This window comes from Echeneis naucrates, chromosome 17 (genome assembly GCF_900963305.1).
Source record: "Echeneis naucrates chromosome 17, fEcheNa1.1, whole genome shotgun sequence".
Lineage (NCBI taxonomy): Eukaryota > Metazoa > Chordata > Actinopteri > Carangiformes > Echeneidae > Echeneis > Echeneis naucrates.
In genome coordinates this window covers 13,893,768-13,913,316 of record NC_042527.1, presented here as the reverse complement: position 1 = coordinate 13,913,316, position 19,549 = coordinate 13,893,768, and the positions used below count along the sequence as shown (strand labels likewise).

Sequence of the window (19,549 nt, the reverse complement as noted above, 5' to 3'; positions counted from 1 at the left end):
TTCTTGAGTTACAGAGCAATCTGTGTTTGGCTGGCTCAGTACAGTACATCGCAGCTGTTGCCACTGATTGGGCCAGAGTTATTTTTACATCATGGGACTATAAACTCAACCGGCATCAGAATCCAGTCCACTGGCAGGAATAAAGAAGCTGCACCATTGACTTAAGGTTGCTTGGCTGTAGTGCTGTAGTAAAAGCTGTGTAGGTAGTGAAACTGGCACCAGCCAGAGATGTCTAACTGAAGGGCCCGCTGCTCTTTCGCCTGCTGATGATCACCATGGTTTCAGCTGAAGAAAGGCCAAAACTTTTGGGGGCTCGGTGATAAACGAGAGCGCAGCTACAAATTTTAAATGGCCGGGGCTGTCATTTTTGTCTACAAACAACACAGTTGCTGAGTTCATTGTGCAAACCTAAAGCAGAGAAAATTTTATGAAGTCACAGTTGTCGCAGAAACACTTAAGCTGCAGGATTCACAGTTTGTTTTTATGTGCAAATGTTCAATGGGATAGCCATCATAGAATTGCGTTTGTATTTTAGTCTTGAAAAGAGAAGTACTCCAGGGAATAGACAGTGGCATGTTGAAGTCCGGACAATGAGAATGCCATCACTGCAGAGCTGGTCAAATGTACCAGACAGGCAACAGGCATCTCATGGATGCATGTTCAGCGCAGGCATCACCTGTCTCGCTGGAGACACCTGTGCAGGCGAGAGACAAAGGTCTCACTGTGACACTAATTTCTACCTGCACATGTCTACGATTGCTTTCACGATCGATTTTATCTTCGCAAATCCCCATTTTCGTGGCTGAAACTCGATCGCAAACTCATTTCAGCCGGAGTGACAAAGTAGGTTAAGGTCGCTCCTGTGCTGCTCGCCAGACTCCAGCAGCCGCAGCAGCGCACTTGCACAAGACTTACCAGAATTTATGCCGAGGCATGTCATGCAACGTCGCTGTTTGCTTTCCTTTCCGCGAATCGTGTCCTGCCGAGCGATCAGGGCTTCTTTGGTGTGTGTTGCTGCATCACTGCACGCAGCGTCCGCTTCTCCTGCAAATTTTCGGGTAGCGCACAGGCTGAGCCGAGCAGGCAGCGTCTGCCTCCAGTACGTGGCCTTCACGATGACGTAATGCGGGATCTCTTCACATGCGTCAGTTTGCTCCAGCTGCGAAATGTTAAAGTTGCATGAAAAAAACAAAAGAGAAGAGTTTTACCTATGTTGCATACATGTGTTGATTTACCATTTTGACCATTGCTGCCGTCGTGGTTGTTTTGTTTTTTTTAAGTTAAAACTATTCTTGCCAACCAGTGAACGAATTGTAAGCTTACTTAGTGTAAGTTTTTACTTTGCAGAAGCAACTATATTTGTTTAGGGCTTCTCAAATTGTGCTATAGCATGAAATGCATGTGAATGTTTTAAATTTTGTATCATTTTTATACAAACCTGTAACGTAAATGTAGAATGTTCGGTAGGAGGATGGATGGAACCAACACAGATTTAAATAAGATAATACTTTTTGAATACAATTTGAAGATTAGTATTATCCAGTGTCAAGTTTAATATAACTCTATATTTGTCACAGAAACTATTTTTCTGCATGCCAGTGGGCCTGTCATTGCCAAGTATCTAAATCAAGGCCGTCTGTATATGTTGCAATTAGGTCTTGATTTTATTTTTCTCGATCTTAATCCAAATTCTGCCTGTCTTAAAAGGACACGCATGAAAATCTCCTCTCAGTGCTGCTAAACAAAAGCTCAAACACTCTCTGCTGCTCTTGAACGCAACTCGCTCTCGTCGAGCGAGGCCCATTGTTGCTTAGCAACAACCGCAGAAGATTGACAGCAACTTCAGTTGATTCATTTGGAGAAAAAACTTTTGATTAAAAAAAATCGACTTTTTATCTAAATATCTGCAGCGTGGTCCCAAAGAATCCCTCCGAAGATAGGTTACCTGCAGGTATCTGGCAAACAAAAGTCCGGTAATATAAGTAATTTAATAGCCAGCCACTTTTCGCTTTCACAGATAAGGGGCGTTATGTGATTTAATAAGCGCCTTTTGAGCTATTGCTTTCATAAAAGCGTTTACAAAATAAGGCACAAAAGCTAAACTACCAGACACGCAGCTATGATTTTTTTTTTAATCAATATACATTTTTTATTAAATCCAAAAAAAGTGATCCACCCGGCTGCCTGCACATAATGAACAGCGGTTGCTATGCAACAGACAAACAAGCTACGTTAATAAACGTCGGCAAAGAGAGCGACCTATGATTGAATCAGTTTCAAGTCACAGCTTCTCTGTGGATCCACTACTAATCAACCACTGCTATCCAACCGTGCTGACAGCTAAACAATTGGGTGCAGGTTGACGGTGAACGTAAATGCCTGCACTTTCCGACAGGGTCGTGAAAAGGGCTGCCGGACAATCGATCACATATTCGAAGAAGTTGCAGCCATGCCCGACGTTGAACCCCTCAGATTCCCGTCAGCGGAGGAGCGACCGAGTCAGCAAGGTGAGAACAACACCTGGTGAAAGTTGGCTACCTGACTCAGAGTTTCTCTTGTCCTACTTAGCTTTCCTTCAATTATAACCCACGCTTCAATATTTGTGCCACACTTTTTTTCCTGCTGGATTTTGTCACTCTCCTGCCATTGCTCCTCCACACAATCGCCTCTTCAAGGCTTCTGTAGATTTGACTTTTAAAAATAATATAACAGCTGTTTTTATTAACACCTACCTGTGTGTGTGTGTGTGTGTGTGTGTGTGTGTGTGTGTTGAAATCTGGAGTTTGAGTGTTCTTGGTTTTGCTAACCTGCCCAGAAAGCAGGATGTTGATGATTTGGAGTCCTTCCTGTTAACTAAAATGCAATTTTTTTTTGTTGTTTTTGTTGTTGTTTGTTTTGTTTTACATTACCCCTAATTTTTATGATAAATTCCTCAAATTATCTAGTGTAGTGATTTCTCTCATTTTAACGTGCTTTGGCTATTATCAGGAAATGATTGATTGTTTTAAGCCCTTAAATAGAGTTGAAAGTGTAAATCTTTCAGTTTCATTCAGAGTAAACAGGAATTTGCCGTTGTTCACTGTTTGTCGCATTGTTTACACTAAAATGAAAAGCAGATGTAGACATAGGTACTTGGTCTGTCTTCAACTATTGTAATGATGTTGACTGCTCCTGAAGTACTGCATCTATCGAATGTCAGTGGCTAAATGACAGGTAATCGGCCCTCGGGGTACAATGGGCCTGTTCTATGGCCACAATACACATTGTCAGTATGATCTAGAGCTATTTCAGCCTGTCCCTGACATATTGCCTTACCACTGTGCTACCCCACCTGGTTCTTTCAGTGTGTATTATTCATCTGAACTGTTCATCAACAGATGGCCTTTACTTCAGTCCCCCCAACCCCCACCTCCCCAGTTTTCCCCTCTTCTCTGCTATCGCATTGGTCTGAGCCATCTCATTCACTGGTCATCCGAATAATTGATGGAGAATAATGGTATCAAGTGTCATCAGAGGTGGGAAAGCTTCAAAAAGTTCCAAATGTGAAAAAATGAGTTTGTGGCCTACCCTTTTCCAGCTGGTCCCTGGCAGGTTTGGTTGTATCTCCACTGGGTGGTATTGATCTGTCTAGCTGTACACAGTAAAAAGACAACTTTAGCCAACGGGCCTATTAACTAGACCACAGACGTGAAGTTTTTTATGAAAAATGTCAGTTTATTGTTATGTCCAGCAACGCCTAGTGCCACATGTCACATTTCCACTTGCTTGTAGATGCTGTTGTGGATATGTTGTTATATTTCTTACTCCCTGGGACCAATCCTTTCATCTAGAGCAGGTCCTCACTGCTAAATTGTGCCCACACAGAAAAAAGAGGACCTGGATTGTCTGAGGGGTCACAATAGCCATTTTGGCCTTCTTAAATGTGGCACACGGGACTCAGTGAATGTTCTTGTTGATTTTAGCTGTATCAATCCAGGTAGAAGGGGAGAGGTTATTCCTTCCCCACCAGATGAAACTTAAGACACTGCAACATTCTGGTTCAGGGGATCTTTGTGGCATGTCAATTGCCATTGTGTACTCTCTTTTCTCTACTGTCTAGGAGGCTTACAAAGTCCATCCTGCTATAATCTAACAGTAACACCAACAGAGCATTTTTATTTACAGGATCTACCAACTTCAAATTGACCAAGACAAGACAGGTGTAAGTCTGTGGTTCTTAAATAATTTGTCTAGGCTACACTCAAATAATGTACATCTTAGTGAACTTTTTGCCACAAACATCAAATAGATTTATAGTCAGCACCACATTTTGCACCTTTTTTCAGCCAGATGGCGTCCTTTCACCGCTCACAACTGTGCCCTTGGGTTTGCCTTAAGATGTTCAAATTAGTTGTCTCTGCTCTTTCACTGATGGTTCCAATGCATTGCAGTCTCAGGAAACAGAATCAAAGAGAAAGAAAGGAATCACAGAACATCTTTCACAGCCAAATACATTTTTTAATTACTTTTTTAAAATAAAGTTAATTGGGTCGGCTCTTCGAACAATAGCCTGTTGTTTTCTGATTTTTCTTTCAGTGGTCTATGGCTTATTGGTGCTTTATGCTATTAGGTGAAACAGACTGTTGGTGGGGTTGGCTTTTCTTTACTTCTCTGAATGTTTTTGTTCCTCAAGATCAAGCAGATCTTCAATTTGTCTGCTCTGGTAGACGTCGCACGTGTCCGTTGCTCAACAGTCCCTCACCATGTGTCAACAATGTTCTTCACCATATGCAAGAGCTTAAGATGATTTTGGAAAATTGGTGTCAGCAGGTAAAATGATGTCAAATGTGAATGAACCCAAATATCCCAATCAGATGGGATTTTAATCCCCCCCCCCTCCCCTTTTTGTTTCGAACTAGAGCGGGAAATATCAGCCACTGACCAACCAGGGCAAGCACCAATACAGCAACCCTTTAAGGTAATGTTTGTATTCTATTCTCATTTGCTGTTTGTCATTTCCAGGAAAATGTGAACTATAATATGAGGTGAAGTCTTTTTTTAAACAGAGTTCAAACGAGAGACTTGGATACTGACTCCATGATGTCTACAGATTTGTTTGTGGAAGGCTTCTCAATTAATGCAAGAGGTGAACTTTTTTCAAATCCTTAAAGTCAAATCATTTTGTTTTAGTTGTTGATCTGCCATAAAACAACAAACAGTGGTCCTAATATCAAGTGGATAAGCTATAGGTCTAGATGTTTAATTCCTAGAGGCAATGGCTACATTAGTGTAACAGTAGTGGAGTCTAAGTTACTGGTTAAAGTATTTTTGCCTGAATAATATCAAATTATATTACAACTAATAAATTGTGCTAATAAAAACCCATTAATTAGGTTTATGTTCGCCTACAATTTTACTTGGTCACGTTATGTTAATGTAGCTAAGCAGGGATATTTTACTTGCCATTTGTTTTTTGAGTTGAAAGTCATGATATATTACAATACATGTGCCAATCTTGTAAAGTTTCCCACCTTCCAGAAAGTTGTCCATCATCGCCACTAGTGAAGAAAATAAATGATGCCCTTGGAGAAGTTGCCTATGTGATTGAGCGGCTGGAAGCAGATAGACAATATGCAGAGGAAGCCCTCTCCAAAGAAAAGAGAAGGAAAAGGTTTTTGGAGAACAAGGTTGACAGTATTTCACTATGGAAGCAACAAGAACGTTGTTTTTTTGTCCAAAAAGGTTTGTGACAATAAGATGGTTTACTATCTCAACCTAGACCTCTTTCTTATGACATATTGATATTCTGTGGTTCCACGCTGCAATGAATAAACCCTCTAATTTACTGTTGCTTTCCTAGAGCATGAGGCTTGTGCCAGATATATCACTGAACTGAAGTGGCAGGTAAAACTGGAAAGGGAGAAGCTTGACCAGGCCCAGGAGAAACTGTCACATACTGAGATCTTGAACCAGCACTTACAAGAGAACATCAACTTTGCCAAAAAACAAATCCCCATTGTCAAAGAAAACCTGGAAATCCAGGAAAGAATCATAAATAAAATCAACACTACACAGGCAGAGGTAGCTTCTATTTTGATTCAGTCTTATACAGTGTGTATATTTTTATTTGAGAAAAGCTCGTCATTTCTGATTGCAAGGATGTGGTTAAAAGTTACCTCGTGTGGAACCTGAATAATCATTTTGGCATTTTTGCAAGAATTAGTTCAACTAACATTCAGCAGCATTGTTGTTCATAGTCCCGTTGTGTCAGCACTGTGTCTACTTTTGATTGTTTTTTACAGCCAAACCAGACAAGATTAATGTACTTCTTACTTTATTGCTAAATGTGATGAACATCTCCCAGTCATGTTTTTCCAGATTGAAACTGTACTGTAATTTCATATAGTTTGTCCATTAAACAACCGCTCCATCTCACTCACCCACACAACTCTGTTTTTTTTGTTTTTCAAGTTTGATGGATGAATTGCAATGTTAATTGGTCTGTTTTGTCCATCTGATGCTTTTGGTCTAGAAATCTCTTGATTTTAACCATAGATTGGATTATTCATTGGATTGGTTATTCAATTAGGTGTAGATGTTTGATTTTTTTTTTTTTTTTTTTTTTTTAAATCCTCTCATTTATGAAAAGATGCTTTGAAAATAAAAACCCATCTGGGTTTAAATAAGTGCATTAGTGGAAGGAAGTGTGACATATAAAATAAGGAGCGATCAACATGCAACAGGTCCATGTTAACCTAAGTCTACTGCATCTTTATGCTTCCTAAATAAATAAAAAAACAGACTGAATGTATGAGGACAAATATAATTTTTGTTTTTTTAATCATATTGTATTAATTGGCTGAGTTTTCTGATCCCATGATCCCTTTCTGTATTTCTTTTAGGCTACAGAAATATACTCAAAAACACAACGTGATCTTACAATGGCTGAGAAGGAGTTAAAAAAGATGGAACTGGACGCCAACTATGAACAAATATCACTGGACCATGCACTATTGACAATGAATAATCAGCTGGCTAAAAAATTGTGAGTATCTGTCCTAACTGTTCAAAACAGTACAATTAAGTAGACAGGTGTGATCTTTCATAAAAAGTTTGAAAACCCTTTAATGTATTTCTAGTACACAAGCATGTTTTTCTGTACAGTCGTATAGGTATCATGAAATGTTAAATTATATTCTTGCTCTAAGTTCTGATATTATTGCTGTCATTGGGACGTTTGTTACTGTATAACTCCCATCATTCTCCATCATTCACTAAGTAAATTACGAGAGATGTCGTAATTTTTTCTCTCTCCAGGGAAGATTTAAACCAATTGAAGATGCTTGAGAAAGACCTGTGTGGTGAAATAAATGACGCTGAAATGACAGTTGCTCTTATGGAAGAAAAGTGCGCAGCCCTAATACAACGTATTCCTGAAATCATGGAGCTTGAGAAAAGTGAAAAAGACCAGGTTACTGATATTGTCCATATTCCAGTTTTTACATTTATCAGAATTCTTATTTTCAGCAGTTTACAAAAATTATGAAATTCATGTTCAACACCTGCTTTTATTCCAGATTTTGCAATTGAAACTTCAAATAGATGAAAGAATTCAAAAGAATAAGAAATTAAAGGAGAAAGTTATTGCATTGCTAGAAGATATTGAGAAATGTGTAAGTATTGTCACAGTAGCTTCAAAATTAAGCCACAAAAACATATTGGACATCTTTTCATAATATTGGTGCTGCTTCTGCTACTTATGTGGGTCTTGAGAGTTCATTGGGCAAAACAAGGCATGAAACTGTATGCTAATTATGTCTGAATCCTCAGCACTGTAAGGTCTTTGTGCATCCATTCAGTGTTCTCTGTATGTTGTGTTTTCCATAGAAACTTAATGGGGAAGCAGAGATTTCCTGCGTACAAGAGCAGCTCAATTCAAAACGCTCTGCTTTTTCAGCTCTCGACAAGGAAAACATGCAGTATGAACAGAATGCTGAAGACTATAAGCTGAAAATTTCTGAGAGGTACAATGTCAAAGCAAAAAAAGTAGAGAAACGGTGCATTATGGTATACATTAGAAGGCCACGTGTCTACCGTGTATTTACTGTGACTTTTTTTTTTTGTTTGTTTTTGTTTGTCTGTTTTGTTAGTGAAAAAGCAGTGATGCAGATGTGTGAGGAGAGGAAGCACATGCTCCAAAAAATCATTGACAATGACGAGCAGTGGGAAAAGGCCAAGGAGGAAGTGACCCAAATTGTAGCCCAGCACAGTGTCACCCAGACAAAGCTAGAAGAACAGGAGAAACTCACCTTCATGGAAGAACAGAGGGCCAGGGTCAGTGACAACATATGTACACGTGCTATGTTTACTGCTCGAGTTTCAGTTTCTTAAAAAAAAAAAGAAAGTCAGATGCACTTAATATGCTTTACAGAAGGAGATTGAAAACCTGAGGAAAGATCTCACTGGTCAAACGACTGCTCTAGAGCTACTGAAGGTAAAATCAAGAGATACTTGAGAATCTTCACTTTGAAAAGAATGAAGTCAAATGCCACCCCAAAACTGCAGTGCAAACAAAAAAATTGAAATTTAAATCTGAAAAGCTTTTTCAGTAATTTTATAACAGAAGATTATAGCTACCTTTTTCATGGAGACAAAGGCACAGTATCAATAAAAGCTGAACATTATGAGTTTCATAAAGGTAGTTTCAAGCTGTATCATTTCCCATAATTGATCACGTTTTAAGACTTTAGGGTAATGTTACACTGCCTTGTATTTTTCTTTTGTGTCAGAGTGAGTGTGCAAGTATCAATGAAAGACTGAAACAACAGCAACGAAGTTCAGAGCTAGCCAACCAAAAACTTCTGAAAGAATTTGAAGATGCATCTTCAGCAACAAAAGCTCTGACACCAAAAATTGAGGTGCTGATAAAGCTGTTCTCATTTGAAATATCATTTTATTATTTATTATAAAAAAAATTAACTTGAAATTAAATGAAATTCATTAAAAGTCAATTGCACCTGTGATTTCTATTCTTTTTTTTTTTGTTGTTTTTACAGAAAATCAAGAAAGTGACAGAAAATTTGGAAAAGCTTCAGTGTGAGCACAACAACACATTAGTCTACCTTGAAACGGAGAAGAAGCTCAAAGGAGACCATCTGAAGGCTGCTCAGGTAAGAAAGGAAAACTTTGCCTGAAGGCAGTCTCCCAGAGTCAAAGGACAACTTGCTAAGTCAGATTTGCTAAGTGAAGCTCACTGAGCACCAACTAGTCGCAGCTATTTATCATGTCGTTTTTTTCTGTGTGAACAAAGTAAAATAAAGTTTTCAGGCTTTTTTTATTTATTTATTTATTTTATTTTATTTTTTAATCCTTAGCGCTTCTCCTTGTTTACAGGTTTTACACACCGCCATTACAATGAGATGTGTTGACACTCTGGGCAGGATCAGTGACCTTACGAAGAAGAGTAGAGAATACCACGATGCTTCAGATAAATTGGAAAAAATTGTTGAAAAAATGCCCAAAGTGATAGCAGAACTTCAGTAAGTTTAGCATTCAGACGAAAGAGTCAACAAAGGGGCTTAGACTAAGGAAACGGCTGGGATAATAATGGTGATGACAATGCCAAATTCTTTTAAAAGAGGAGTAAATACTCCTCTAAGACACATACAACGTAAAAATGTGAAGTGTTTCTTGGACTTTAAATCTTTAACAGTTTTTTTTAAGAGTTATTATTACAATTACTATTATTGTCAAAATGTGTTTTGATGATTTTTAGCGGCATAATATTGTTTAATATATTTCATTTCTCCTTCCAGGAGTGAGTTTGATGTGTTGGATTTCAAAAACAAATCAGCTGCTCTCATAATCAGCACCTTGGAATCTGATATTAATAACTGCCAACAGCGAACACAGCGATTCATGCAGACACGCACAGCTCATGTTAAAGCAAGAAGGAAGAAAATGGAAGATGCCAAGGTAACAAAATGTTGTTCAGTCTAATTCTCGGTAAATACATGTCTTTTTGTGTCATGTGCTGTGAAATCAGAGGCAAGTTGTAAAAAACATCTCATTGTTTATTTGTTTGTGGATTAGTGTCAGCACATTGCCTGTCAAAATACTTCCCTTAAGATGCAGTGAAAAGAGCTGTGTGCAATTAAAATTACAAGCCATGGCCATCTTGTTTAAGAGCTTTTCACACAAATGACAACTCACTGTTGTTATAGTCTTTTGTCTGGACGAATTTGATGATGCGTGTCGTGGTGAGGTGCTTTGCCTATTTTGTTTCCTGTAGGCCACCATTTTCAATAGCAATTTGAAATAGAAGCATACAGTTCACATTATCAAATAAGCATATATTCAGAACATTTTTTATATTAATGCCCCAAACAGGCACTTGTAAAAATACAAGTGTACGGTGCACAAAATGGCATGTATTTGAACACTCCTTTGTAGGAGAAACCCCTGTTTATTGTAAGGTTTTCATCTGCAGGATTATCAGCCCCAGCCAGAGCCTCTTTGCTGATGGGGGTTTCACATGGCTTATCTAATGTGAAATCGCCATGTGGTATATAGTTTCATTAAACGGTGATCAAGAATGCATTAGTTCAAAACAAGAAAAGGCAATGGAGCTTAAGCCGCCATGCATCCAAGTGCAGCAACTTTAAAGAAGTTGTTGGTGTGAGACAATTTAAGAATTAGAAGTCTTCCTCATAGACACAACTCCCATTAGCCAGATAAAAATTAGCCATGCAAAAAAAAGGGTTTAGTCTCCTCACTTGACGAAATAAGATGATATAACAACAATACTCCTCACCAAATAAAAAGATCAGAATGAGTTTGAAGTTCTGAGGAAATTGGTCACTTTAATCATTGGTAGCAATAGAAAGCACACATAATGTCTACATTAGCATAACATAATAAGCAGAGTGTGCATTCAGAAGTCACAGAGCATGAAGCAGAATGGTCAGACACTCTCAAATATGAGATTTCTTATGAAGATGCTGACCCAATACTTAACTCCCATCAGCTCCCGTAAGTTTCAGCTTATTTCTTAAACACTAGCTGATACAGGTTAGTCTAAGAGTGTGATGGGAGTTTGTATGTTTTAACTGCAGAGTATATTAAGGTGAAATAGATTGGGGAAAAAAAAATAAAAAATCTGTTGCCCCTTACACATCTGAAAGGACTTCAGCTTTCGTACATACACCTATTTTTTGAATTGATCAAGGCCTGACGTTTGGTGAGGACAAAGTAAACAATGCAAACTGCAGACGCAATCAGTTTCTTATGGGCAATGAAGTGTAATTTGTTCCATTTACACTTCACAACAGCGTCAGATGGGCTTTGTCAGTGCTGCATGGAGTAATTAAACCTGAAATCAATAGCAGGCATTTGTCATGTTTACAGCCCCTCTTTCTGCTGGGTTAAACTCATCACTTTAGTGCTGTTCTGTTTTACTGCAGAGACACACTTCATTATGTCTGCAGGTAGAGTTGAGATATTCACCAACAACATATCCGGTACTTGGGAAACACTGTTCCAATGAGAAGGGGACACACAGAGAGACACATACTCACTGTGATTTATTTGCTTGATTTCAGAGAAAAGGGTCCATTGTTGTATGCCTGCTATTTGTATTGCTTTAATTAACGGCACCAATACAGATGCATGTATTATAATTCCACACGTAGCATGCTAGTTGTACAATTAATGTATCTTGTTAATGCTCAATGTGTTGCTATCGTACAGTATCTGCAGTGCTTTATATTATATATATACTATATTTTTCTCTCAGTAATATCTGTACATAGCAGATTATAAATCGCTAGAACACCGACCTGTAAGATCATTCATCTTATCGAGCTTCACATCTGCCTCAACAGTTGTCTCTCTGCCATTGTTGCAGTAGTTTTCTACAAACAGATTGGTAAAATTAGTTGATACCTGATACCCAAATCATGGAATTTACCTTTATCTCTGACTATCTGACTGAATTCTTTTCATAAATTGTTGACAATAATGGATCAGTTAAACTCATGATGAGACAACTGATCCATATAACTGTGAATATAGTATTTTTTTTTTTTTTTTTGGTCAATATCAATTCACTGTTTGCACTAATTCAGTCTTAACATTCTTCTGCCTTAAATTCTTGGTGCAACCAGAATTTAAGGCAGCAGAGTAAAAGAGTAAAATCTAGGACTGACATTGTCTGATGATGTATCAGAACTGGGATTGGGAGACAAACAGCCAAGTCAGTGTATCAGCAGTAACGCTGTCACATTGTTATTACAATATTTAATATATCTTAAGTCTGAAGTCAACCTCGCAGCTGCTTGTGTCTTAGTTATGTTACATACCCTTTCTATTTTAATCTTTTCTTTTGTGTGCAGGAAAAACTAAAAATGGCACTGAGGGAGAACAATCAACTAGCAAGCAAGTATGAAGATCTTCAGAAGATCGTTGTGAAGGCCATGCAGGAGGCATCGTCAGCATTGAGCAAGAAAAACTATGAACATAAAACTTGGAATTATTACACAAGGGTAAGGTTTCTAAATTATTGTGTTTATTTTACCATGTTTCTCTTTTTAAATATGTTTAGTGACTTCAGATTACTGCTGGTATCTTACATTCCTTCCCCTTATGTTCTAGTCCATGTTTTGCTTCTTAGCTCTAGATAACTCTTCTCTGCATGGACAGTGATTTTTAAGAAGGTTTCAACTGGGGAACCAGTGAGGAGGTTACTGCAGCAATGTAATAATGATGAGATAACTTGAGTGGAGGAGGATGATGGATGTGACATAATGTAATGATAACTATGTAGTTTTGCCACCAAGGGGAGTAAAGCAAGAGGTTGATGGTACATGTAAATACTCTTAACTTCTACTTTTTTCCTGATTAAAGTTTTTGTAAGGTGGTCAGAGGTGAAGCATTTTATTAATGTTGTGTTACAAATTTGCCTCTGCTCACCACGGCAATTGATTAGGGATCAGAGGCAAACAGGTTAAGATCAGACAACAAATGTGCCTTTGGCGCTAAAATAGCATCAGAGTTCTTGACTAGTTAAGGGAGACAATTCAGCAGCATTTTACTGTTTAATCTTTATAGATTTTGACACTGTTTAACTGGAATAGAATTACACATGACAACCATAACACCAGGAAGAAGCAACGCTGCTCCTGCAATAAAAAATATATATTATTTGTTCCAAAAATGACTAATACCTTTACTTGAGCAATTCCTCATCTAACTGCATGAATGTTATCAAGTGAAAAATGCATGCAAAAATAAAATCCTGTGGACAGGATTTTCCACGCTCATGATCAAAGCCTGATTTTCTTTTACTCTGGATTCAGCCTTCACCATTTTTGTTTGTTTCAACTCCACACTTCTACAACAGCAGCTCTCAGCTACTGTTTCATGCCTAAATTTCGTTTTTATAACAAGCTCATAATCAGCAGTGTTTCTGAAATGTAGATACAGGCCTATCATATTTAATCAGATTTATACATTCAAGTACTCTTCTTTCCTGTTATGAATTTCCAATTATCCTTATAATGTTTGCATATATATGTCCCAGTTAGTACACATATTACACAATGTGATCGGTGTCAGTGTTTTATTTATATCTGGAGGCAACAATGTAAATGCATTTAACACTGTCAGGATCATTTGAAAAATCTGAGCATTAGTGCATGTGTGTGAGTTGCCTCACACCAGTTATTCTGTGTAGTATGTAATTCATTTTTTTTTTTTACTTAATTAAGGGACATGAAAAGCCTTGACAGCTCGCATCCCCGACATACAGTTCAGTTTAAAACAATCTTCAGTGTCATTTCAAGACTGATACCATATGGTACAACATGCTTTCAAATATATAATCGTAGGATGGTTGCTACATATTGAATTGCAAGGTAACTTTTATTATGATTTCTTTTCCTAAAACTGCCACACTTATTTTTTAAGTAATACATATTACATCTAAAACAAGGAAAATTAAAACATTAAAAATACAAATGAAAACATTCTTGACGTGGGAAATAAATGGTGCAATTTTAACTTTTCTATGGCATGACCCATTGATATAACACGTTGATGTGCAGGGTGTAGGTCTGCTGAAATTATTAACTTTCTGCAAGTTATGTTGGAACGCAGCTGAGTATTTGCAGTATCTAGTGTCACCTTGAAAAGTAGTCAGTGGTGAAAGTAGATCTTTTCAAGACTCTGACGTACTTTGGAGTTACTTTTTTTTGCTACTTTATCCATCATTCTAGGAACTATAATTCAGGATAAGGAGGAGTTTTTATATTTATTTATTGCTTTATATTTATTTAACAGCCTTAGTAATTTGTTAATTAATTAAGATTTTACACATGAAACACATGATAATCATATAAAATGCGATGCAATACACAAGATTGAACTACTCAACACTGAAAAGGCAAAGTGTTCACACATTAATGCACCAGTAATGATAACCCAATAGTGTAATATATAATAATAATTGCATACTTGCATACACTCATGTCACATTGTCAGTGAAGTAATATTTTAGCATTGCTTAGGTAATACAATTGCTACCACTGATTGTATTTAAAATATATTCTTTTTCCTATATTTTTGACCGTAGTCATCCAGGACAAGTGCAAACCCACGACCATCATCAACCTTTCCTAATAGCTTTTTAAATTAAGGATGAAAGAGATTGGAGAGCATGATTAGTCATATGAATATACTAGTTTCAGTGGTATGCTATACTCCATGATTACAGATGAAGATAAAGTATAAAAGTACAGATATACTAAATTCCATTATATTATAGATCACAACTTTTATGTTTATTCATGTTTTAGTGGAAAAGGTTAAAGAAATGGTTTGGAATTATTATCCAATTAAGACCCCCTTCAGATGCTTTATGTTATATTGGAGACTTTCTTAAAGCAAAGATGAATGTATTTGTATTCAGTGGGCATGAATTCATCTAAATTCAACAAGTAGGTAATATATTCAAATTTGCAAAATTCCTCCTTGTAAAAGAAAGGCCTGATTAATTACCATCTGATACCACTTGCCACTATGCGCCTCTTATAAAATTCTTCTTGAGTCTACTGTACATGTAAGCATTGCTTTGTTTATATGGAGGCTTTCAACATTCAGCTCTTGGGTTTTAACGGGGTACACCATAAAGAGCATTCTTGTTATTGTCTTTCCTTCAGGAGCTGATGACTGAGCTAATTCGCTTTAGTTTTCAATGCACTGGGGAACACATTGCCAAGCAATGATAAGCTTTGTAGGAAGAGTGGAGAGATGGAGGGGGAAGAAAAGCAATGGCATCTATCAGAATTTAAACCTCTTTGCTTGAAACTGTGTTCAAATAATAAAGCAAGCAGCATGTCTTTCCAAGAGACTAGGAATAATTTCTGGTTTCAGTGGGGGGTTCATGACTCCGTGTGTATGTGTAAAATATGTCTTGAGGGGATTGGTATAAAGTTAAACTGGGTGAAGTAGAAATATTTTACTCATCAGCTTTGCAGTCACAGAGTTTGCCTCGGCTAGAACAAAACTGCTGAAGCATTTAGAGAAAATTAACCCCCCATCCTGGCAGCCAGATGTGACTGGATTCTGATGAGTGCACACGAGTGGGCAGAGAAACCAAGAGACTGTGAAATTCCTGTCAGGCCCGTGTACTGCAGAATGGGCTATTGACTGCTTTCTCTATTCCCCTCCATCATTCTTCTTGAACACTGCCATTAATTTCCTCTCCTGCCTTACCAATTCCTTTTCTCTGCCTTCTCTCCCCCTAGCTCTCTTTGTTGCAGAAGAGGATGCACAAAGCTTTGGTGAAATATTTCGAACAACGCAGCCTCAACAGTGAGGCTGAACTGGACCTGTGCCAGACTCTCTATCAAGAGACCAACCAGAAAATAAAAACAGCCCAGGTATTTGTACATATACATGTAAAACAGGCAGGGAAATAGCACATACTGTAACTATTCATTTAAATGGCAAATCCCTTTATTCAACTTTTATCCCGGTCTAGGTACTCTACCAGATGGTAGCGTATTCTTTTGCATACTACAGTAACTCTATGTTATGCTTGGTATTGTTTGAGCCTCATCTGTCTAGTCAGTTGCCTTGTGTCTTCTTTGCCAAGAAAGGGCAGTCAGGCAAACATTCACCAAGTCTTTGTGCTTCTGTGCTACGGTGAAGTTTAAGACTCCACTCTTACATTACAGTCTATACATTCACTCATGAGATCACAGACTGATGTGATGGATGATGTGTCTACTAGAGTGCCTATGCAGTGACCCCATCTCTGAGGCTAGCCCTGCCTCTCTGGATAACTCTATACACACAACACATTCTGCATGGTCATATTGTATTCATATTTAGGCCTATTTCCTGTTAAGCATGGGCATTTTTCAATTTACGTGCATTTCAAAGGGAGTTCATCAGGCCAGGTGGAAGATATCAGCGTTACAGTTTCTTCTGTGTAGGACGAATAACCTTCTGTCTGTCTTGCAGAAGAGTAGCAGCATATTCTGCAAGGTTGAGAAGTAAGGATCTTCAATTAGAGGATAATCGGTGTCTAATCTGTGCTGTGACGTGAGATGAGGTCAAAGCGGACAGAGGGACAGTGATGAATCTTTATGAAATGTCCTGTCCAGCTGTACCGCAGAGCCAGGCAGCATGTAGCCACACTATGGATCACGATTTCCTTTTTAATGTTGTTATCACCTTCACCCTCATCCCAAACTCCCAGCTAGCCATGTTTACCAGTTGCAGTCTGTCGTTTTTTGGCAGGGGGGGCAATTTTTGGTTACCAAAAATTATATGAGTTTGTCAGATATGCTTGAAGCTAAATATGATGATAAGGTTTGATTCGAGGTTTTCCAGGTTAATATCTGGTCAAAATGCTTTTAAGGGCTTCCATCTCAGTTCATCCTCCTCTGCCTGCTGACATGTTGTTTGATAGATCTGGCCCAGACATTACAGAGAGCAGCCATGTCTCAACGGTCCAACCTCAAAAGGCCCCAGCAGATCACAGCTCAAGGCAGGGAGGAGTGGGGCACAGGGGGAGGAGCTATCAGAGAGCTGCAGAGTGTGAAGGACAAAAGAGCTGGTGTATTCAAGCGCACCACACCGTCACCCGTCACAGCTCAGCACAGGGTCCATCAGAGCAGACAGCATTCACTTTAAACAGGCTCCTCCGTGAACCATCTGAGTCAGGTTCTATCCTATCCAAAAATACACATGGAGCAAAACCGTTATGAGGAAAAAAGAAAATCTATATGAGTTTATGAGCACGCATTAACACACATTGTGCATGATTACCTAACTACTAAGACCTTCGATGTAGCTCATAAAGACGTGCACTGACTTTTATGCAAGTAGTGAGAATTCACTAGATAGTCTTAGTGGGGAGGAGCTAAGCACAAAGGCTGCACAGTTACATCATACACAGATTACCAAAATAAGTTGCCAGTTTCTAAAAAGCAATGAAGAAATCAGTGGAACTGATACCAGTTGTAACTGGAGTTAAACCAGGCTGAATCCTGATGAGGCCTGTACTAATCCATCATGTCCACTTAACCTCACAAGCAGAACACAGAGAGGTCAAGTTAGTGCTTTCATGGCTTGAATCAGAAAGCGAATGGTTTCCTCAAAAGTAGCTTGAGGGAAGGAGGGCCAGGGAACCCTAGGGTGGGTGGGTTGTTGGAAGTGGGTGGGGGTGGATTGTGGGTGGTAGTGGGGTGCGGCAGGCTGTCATCCTGTTATACTCCTGCCAGAACTGGCAGTTCAGCTTTGTGTTCTGTGAGTTTACACTGGGGAAGGCATAATTGACAATGGCTAACAGCGGAGAGCAGTGCAGAGCCTTGTTGAATGGCCAGTAATGATTGGTGCAGACACCCACTGCCCCAGTCCCAGGGGACAGTAATCCAAGATCCTGTTTCTGATATAATTGTTAGTCAGAGAATTTCTGCATGGCTACGCCGGTTCAGATTCCCAAGCTGGTTGACAGTGCCAGGCAGTTTAATAGAAAAACTGGATGCTGAGGTTTTTAAAACAGAAGCGCACTGAACCTGGACGTGGTTCACCAGGAGCCTCTTTTTCTCTTTCCTCACAAAAACAAGATGGTACCTTTACTTTCACAATCATGGGATGCACATAGAGAGGTAACTTGGTTTTATTGCCTTCTTATGAAATAGCATTCTCTTAATTAGTCTCTTCATTTCTGTCTACCTCTTATTCAAACAGGAAGAGTTGTCAGAAGAAATTCAGCACATCTCTGCGTTCCTACAATCCTTGACAGATGACTCTACTACCACTGACGATGCCAGGGTGAACAAACAAGCCAGTCCAGATGCTTCTGGATGGAATGAGTAGATGCCTTCAGTTCAAATAGCAATGTAATTGGACATTCACCTGTACCAGACAACTTACTTACCCTAGCACGCTTCACTATTCCCCCCTCTTTACTTGCAGCAAATCCATAACAATGAAACAGGTGACTTTCATGCTGCTGTCAGGACTGATCTAATTTTAGCTGGGTGAATGATTGCAATTGGCTTTGCCTCATCAGATAATTAATCTATGTCACCATTAATTGGAAAAGAGAATAATTACAGGCAGTGTTGACAGAAATTCTACGCTTCTCCAGATTCCAAGATCTAATTACAACTAGTGAAACCCCGTGACCTTAACTAGCACTTAGTACACCTTGGCCACCTTGACCATGCTTTAGTGAAGACCACTGTGTCTTGAAAGACCCTGTTTTTGTATCCGTACCGCACACTTCTCCACTTCTTCACTCTCCTCACTCTCTGAAAGCTGTCTCCCTCAATCACTTTTCAATATTCAATCTTAATTTTGTGGAAGTTTAGCATTTTCAATGAGCTGGAGATGAATGATTAATGAATAAATTTAAATGCTTCATTTTGTCCATGGATCATTAGTTAAGTCCTTTGTGGGAAGGACCTGAGAAAGGAGTGAAAATTATTGAGACATTAGCCTGAAGCAATCCAGGGGTAAATAGTGTGCACAAAAGGATGTTGTGTGTGCACTATCCACTGGCTTTTCTAAAGAACCCTGGGGAAACACAGTTTTCAATTTGAAATCTTAACTCAATCACATTTATTACTTGTAGAAAATAGATTTTTGTTTCATCATGTTTCAACAATGTCATACTAATGGTAGACAACAGTAATGTCTGTTCCATATACACTGAGAAAGTTCAGTAAAAAAAAAAAATCTGGATAAATAACGTTTCTTGCAATATTATCAAAACTGTGAATATATAATAATATTTATATTCCATTTAAAAGGACACAAATCTATAATTAATACTAATACTAATTGTATCTAAAAGTTCAAGTGCAGTTGATATATATATATTTATTTATTTTATTTTTTCTTCTTCTTCTTACTTTTTTTTTTTTTTTTTTTGGACTATGTCTAGATTGGTGCTATTAGACGGCTCCTTATAAATATATGTTGCCCTCTCCTGTCTGTGTCTGCTTGATAGAGATACTGTTGTTTTGTTGATACGCCGGATGCCTCTCATACTAGT

The 19,549-nt window shown here is 38.4% G+C and overlaps 1 protein-coding gene across 1 annotated transcript; it reads left to right on the top strand.

Moving 5' to 3' along the window:
- Positions 1–2,449: 2,449 nt before the first annotated feature.
- On the top strand, positions 2,450–18,366 carry ccdc178 (coiled-coil domain containing 178). Its single transcript, XM_029524798.1, has 19 exons — positions 2,450–2,507; positions 4,682–4,809; positions 4,899–4,957; positions 5,046–5,125; positions 5,518–5,721; positions 5,840–6,060; positions 6,882–7,024; positions 7,297–7,450; positions 7,557–7,652; positions 7,867–8,003; positions 8,130–8,313; positions 8,411–8,473; positions 8,769–8,897; positions 9,036–9,149; positions 9,373–9,518; positions 9,795–9,954; positions 12,372–12,521; positions 15,783–15,917; positions 18,238–18,366. Exons 1-19 carry the CDS (start codon positions 2,450–2,452, stop codon positions 18,364–18,366), a joined length of 2,490 nt encoding a protein of 829 aa, XP_029380658.1.
- The last annotated feature ends 1,183 nt before the right edge of the window (positions 18,367–19,549 follow it).

Coding starts and splice junctions, on each gene's coding strand:
- ccdc178 (XM_029524798.1), top strand. CDS start 2,450: ATGCCCGACGTTGAACCCCTCAGATTCCCGTCAGCGGAGGAGCGACCG. Junction 5,126..5,517: donor CTTCTCAATTAATGCAAGAG/GTGAACTTTTTT, acceptor CCCACCTTCCAG/AAAGTTGTCCATCATCGCCA. Junction 12,522..15,782: donor CTTGGAATTATTACACAAGG/GTAAGGTTTCTA, acceptor CTCTCCCCCTAG/CTCTCTTTGTTGCAGAAGAG.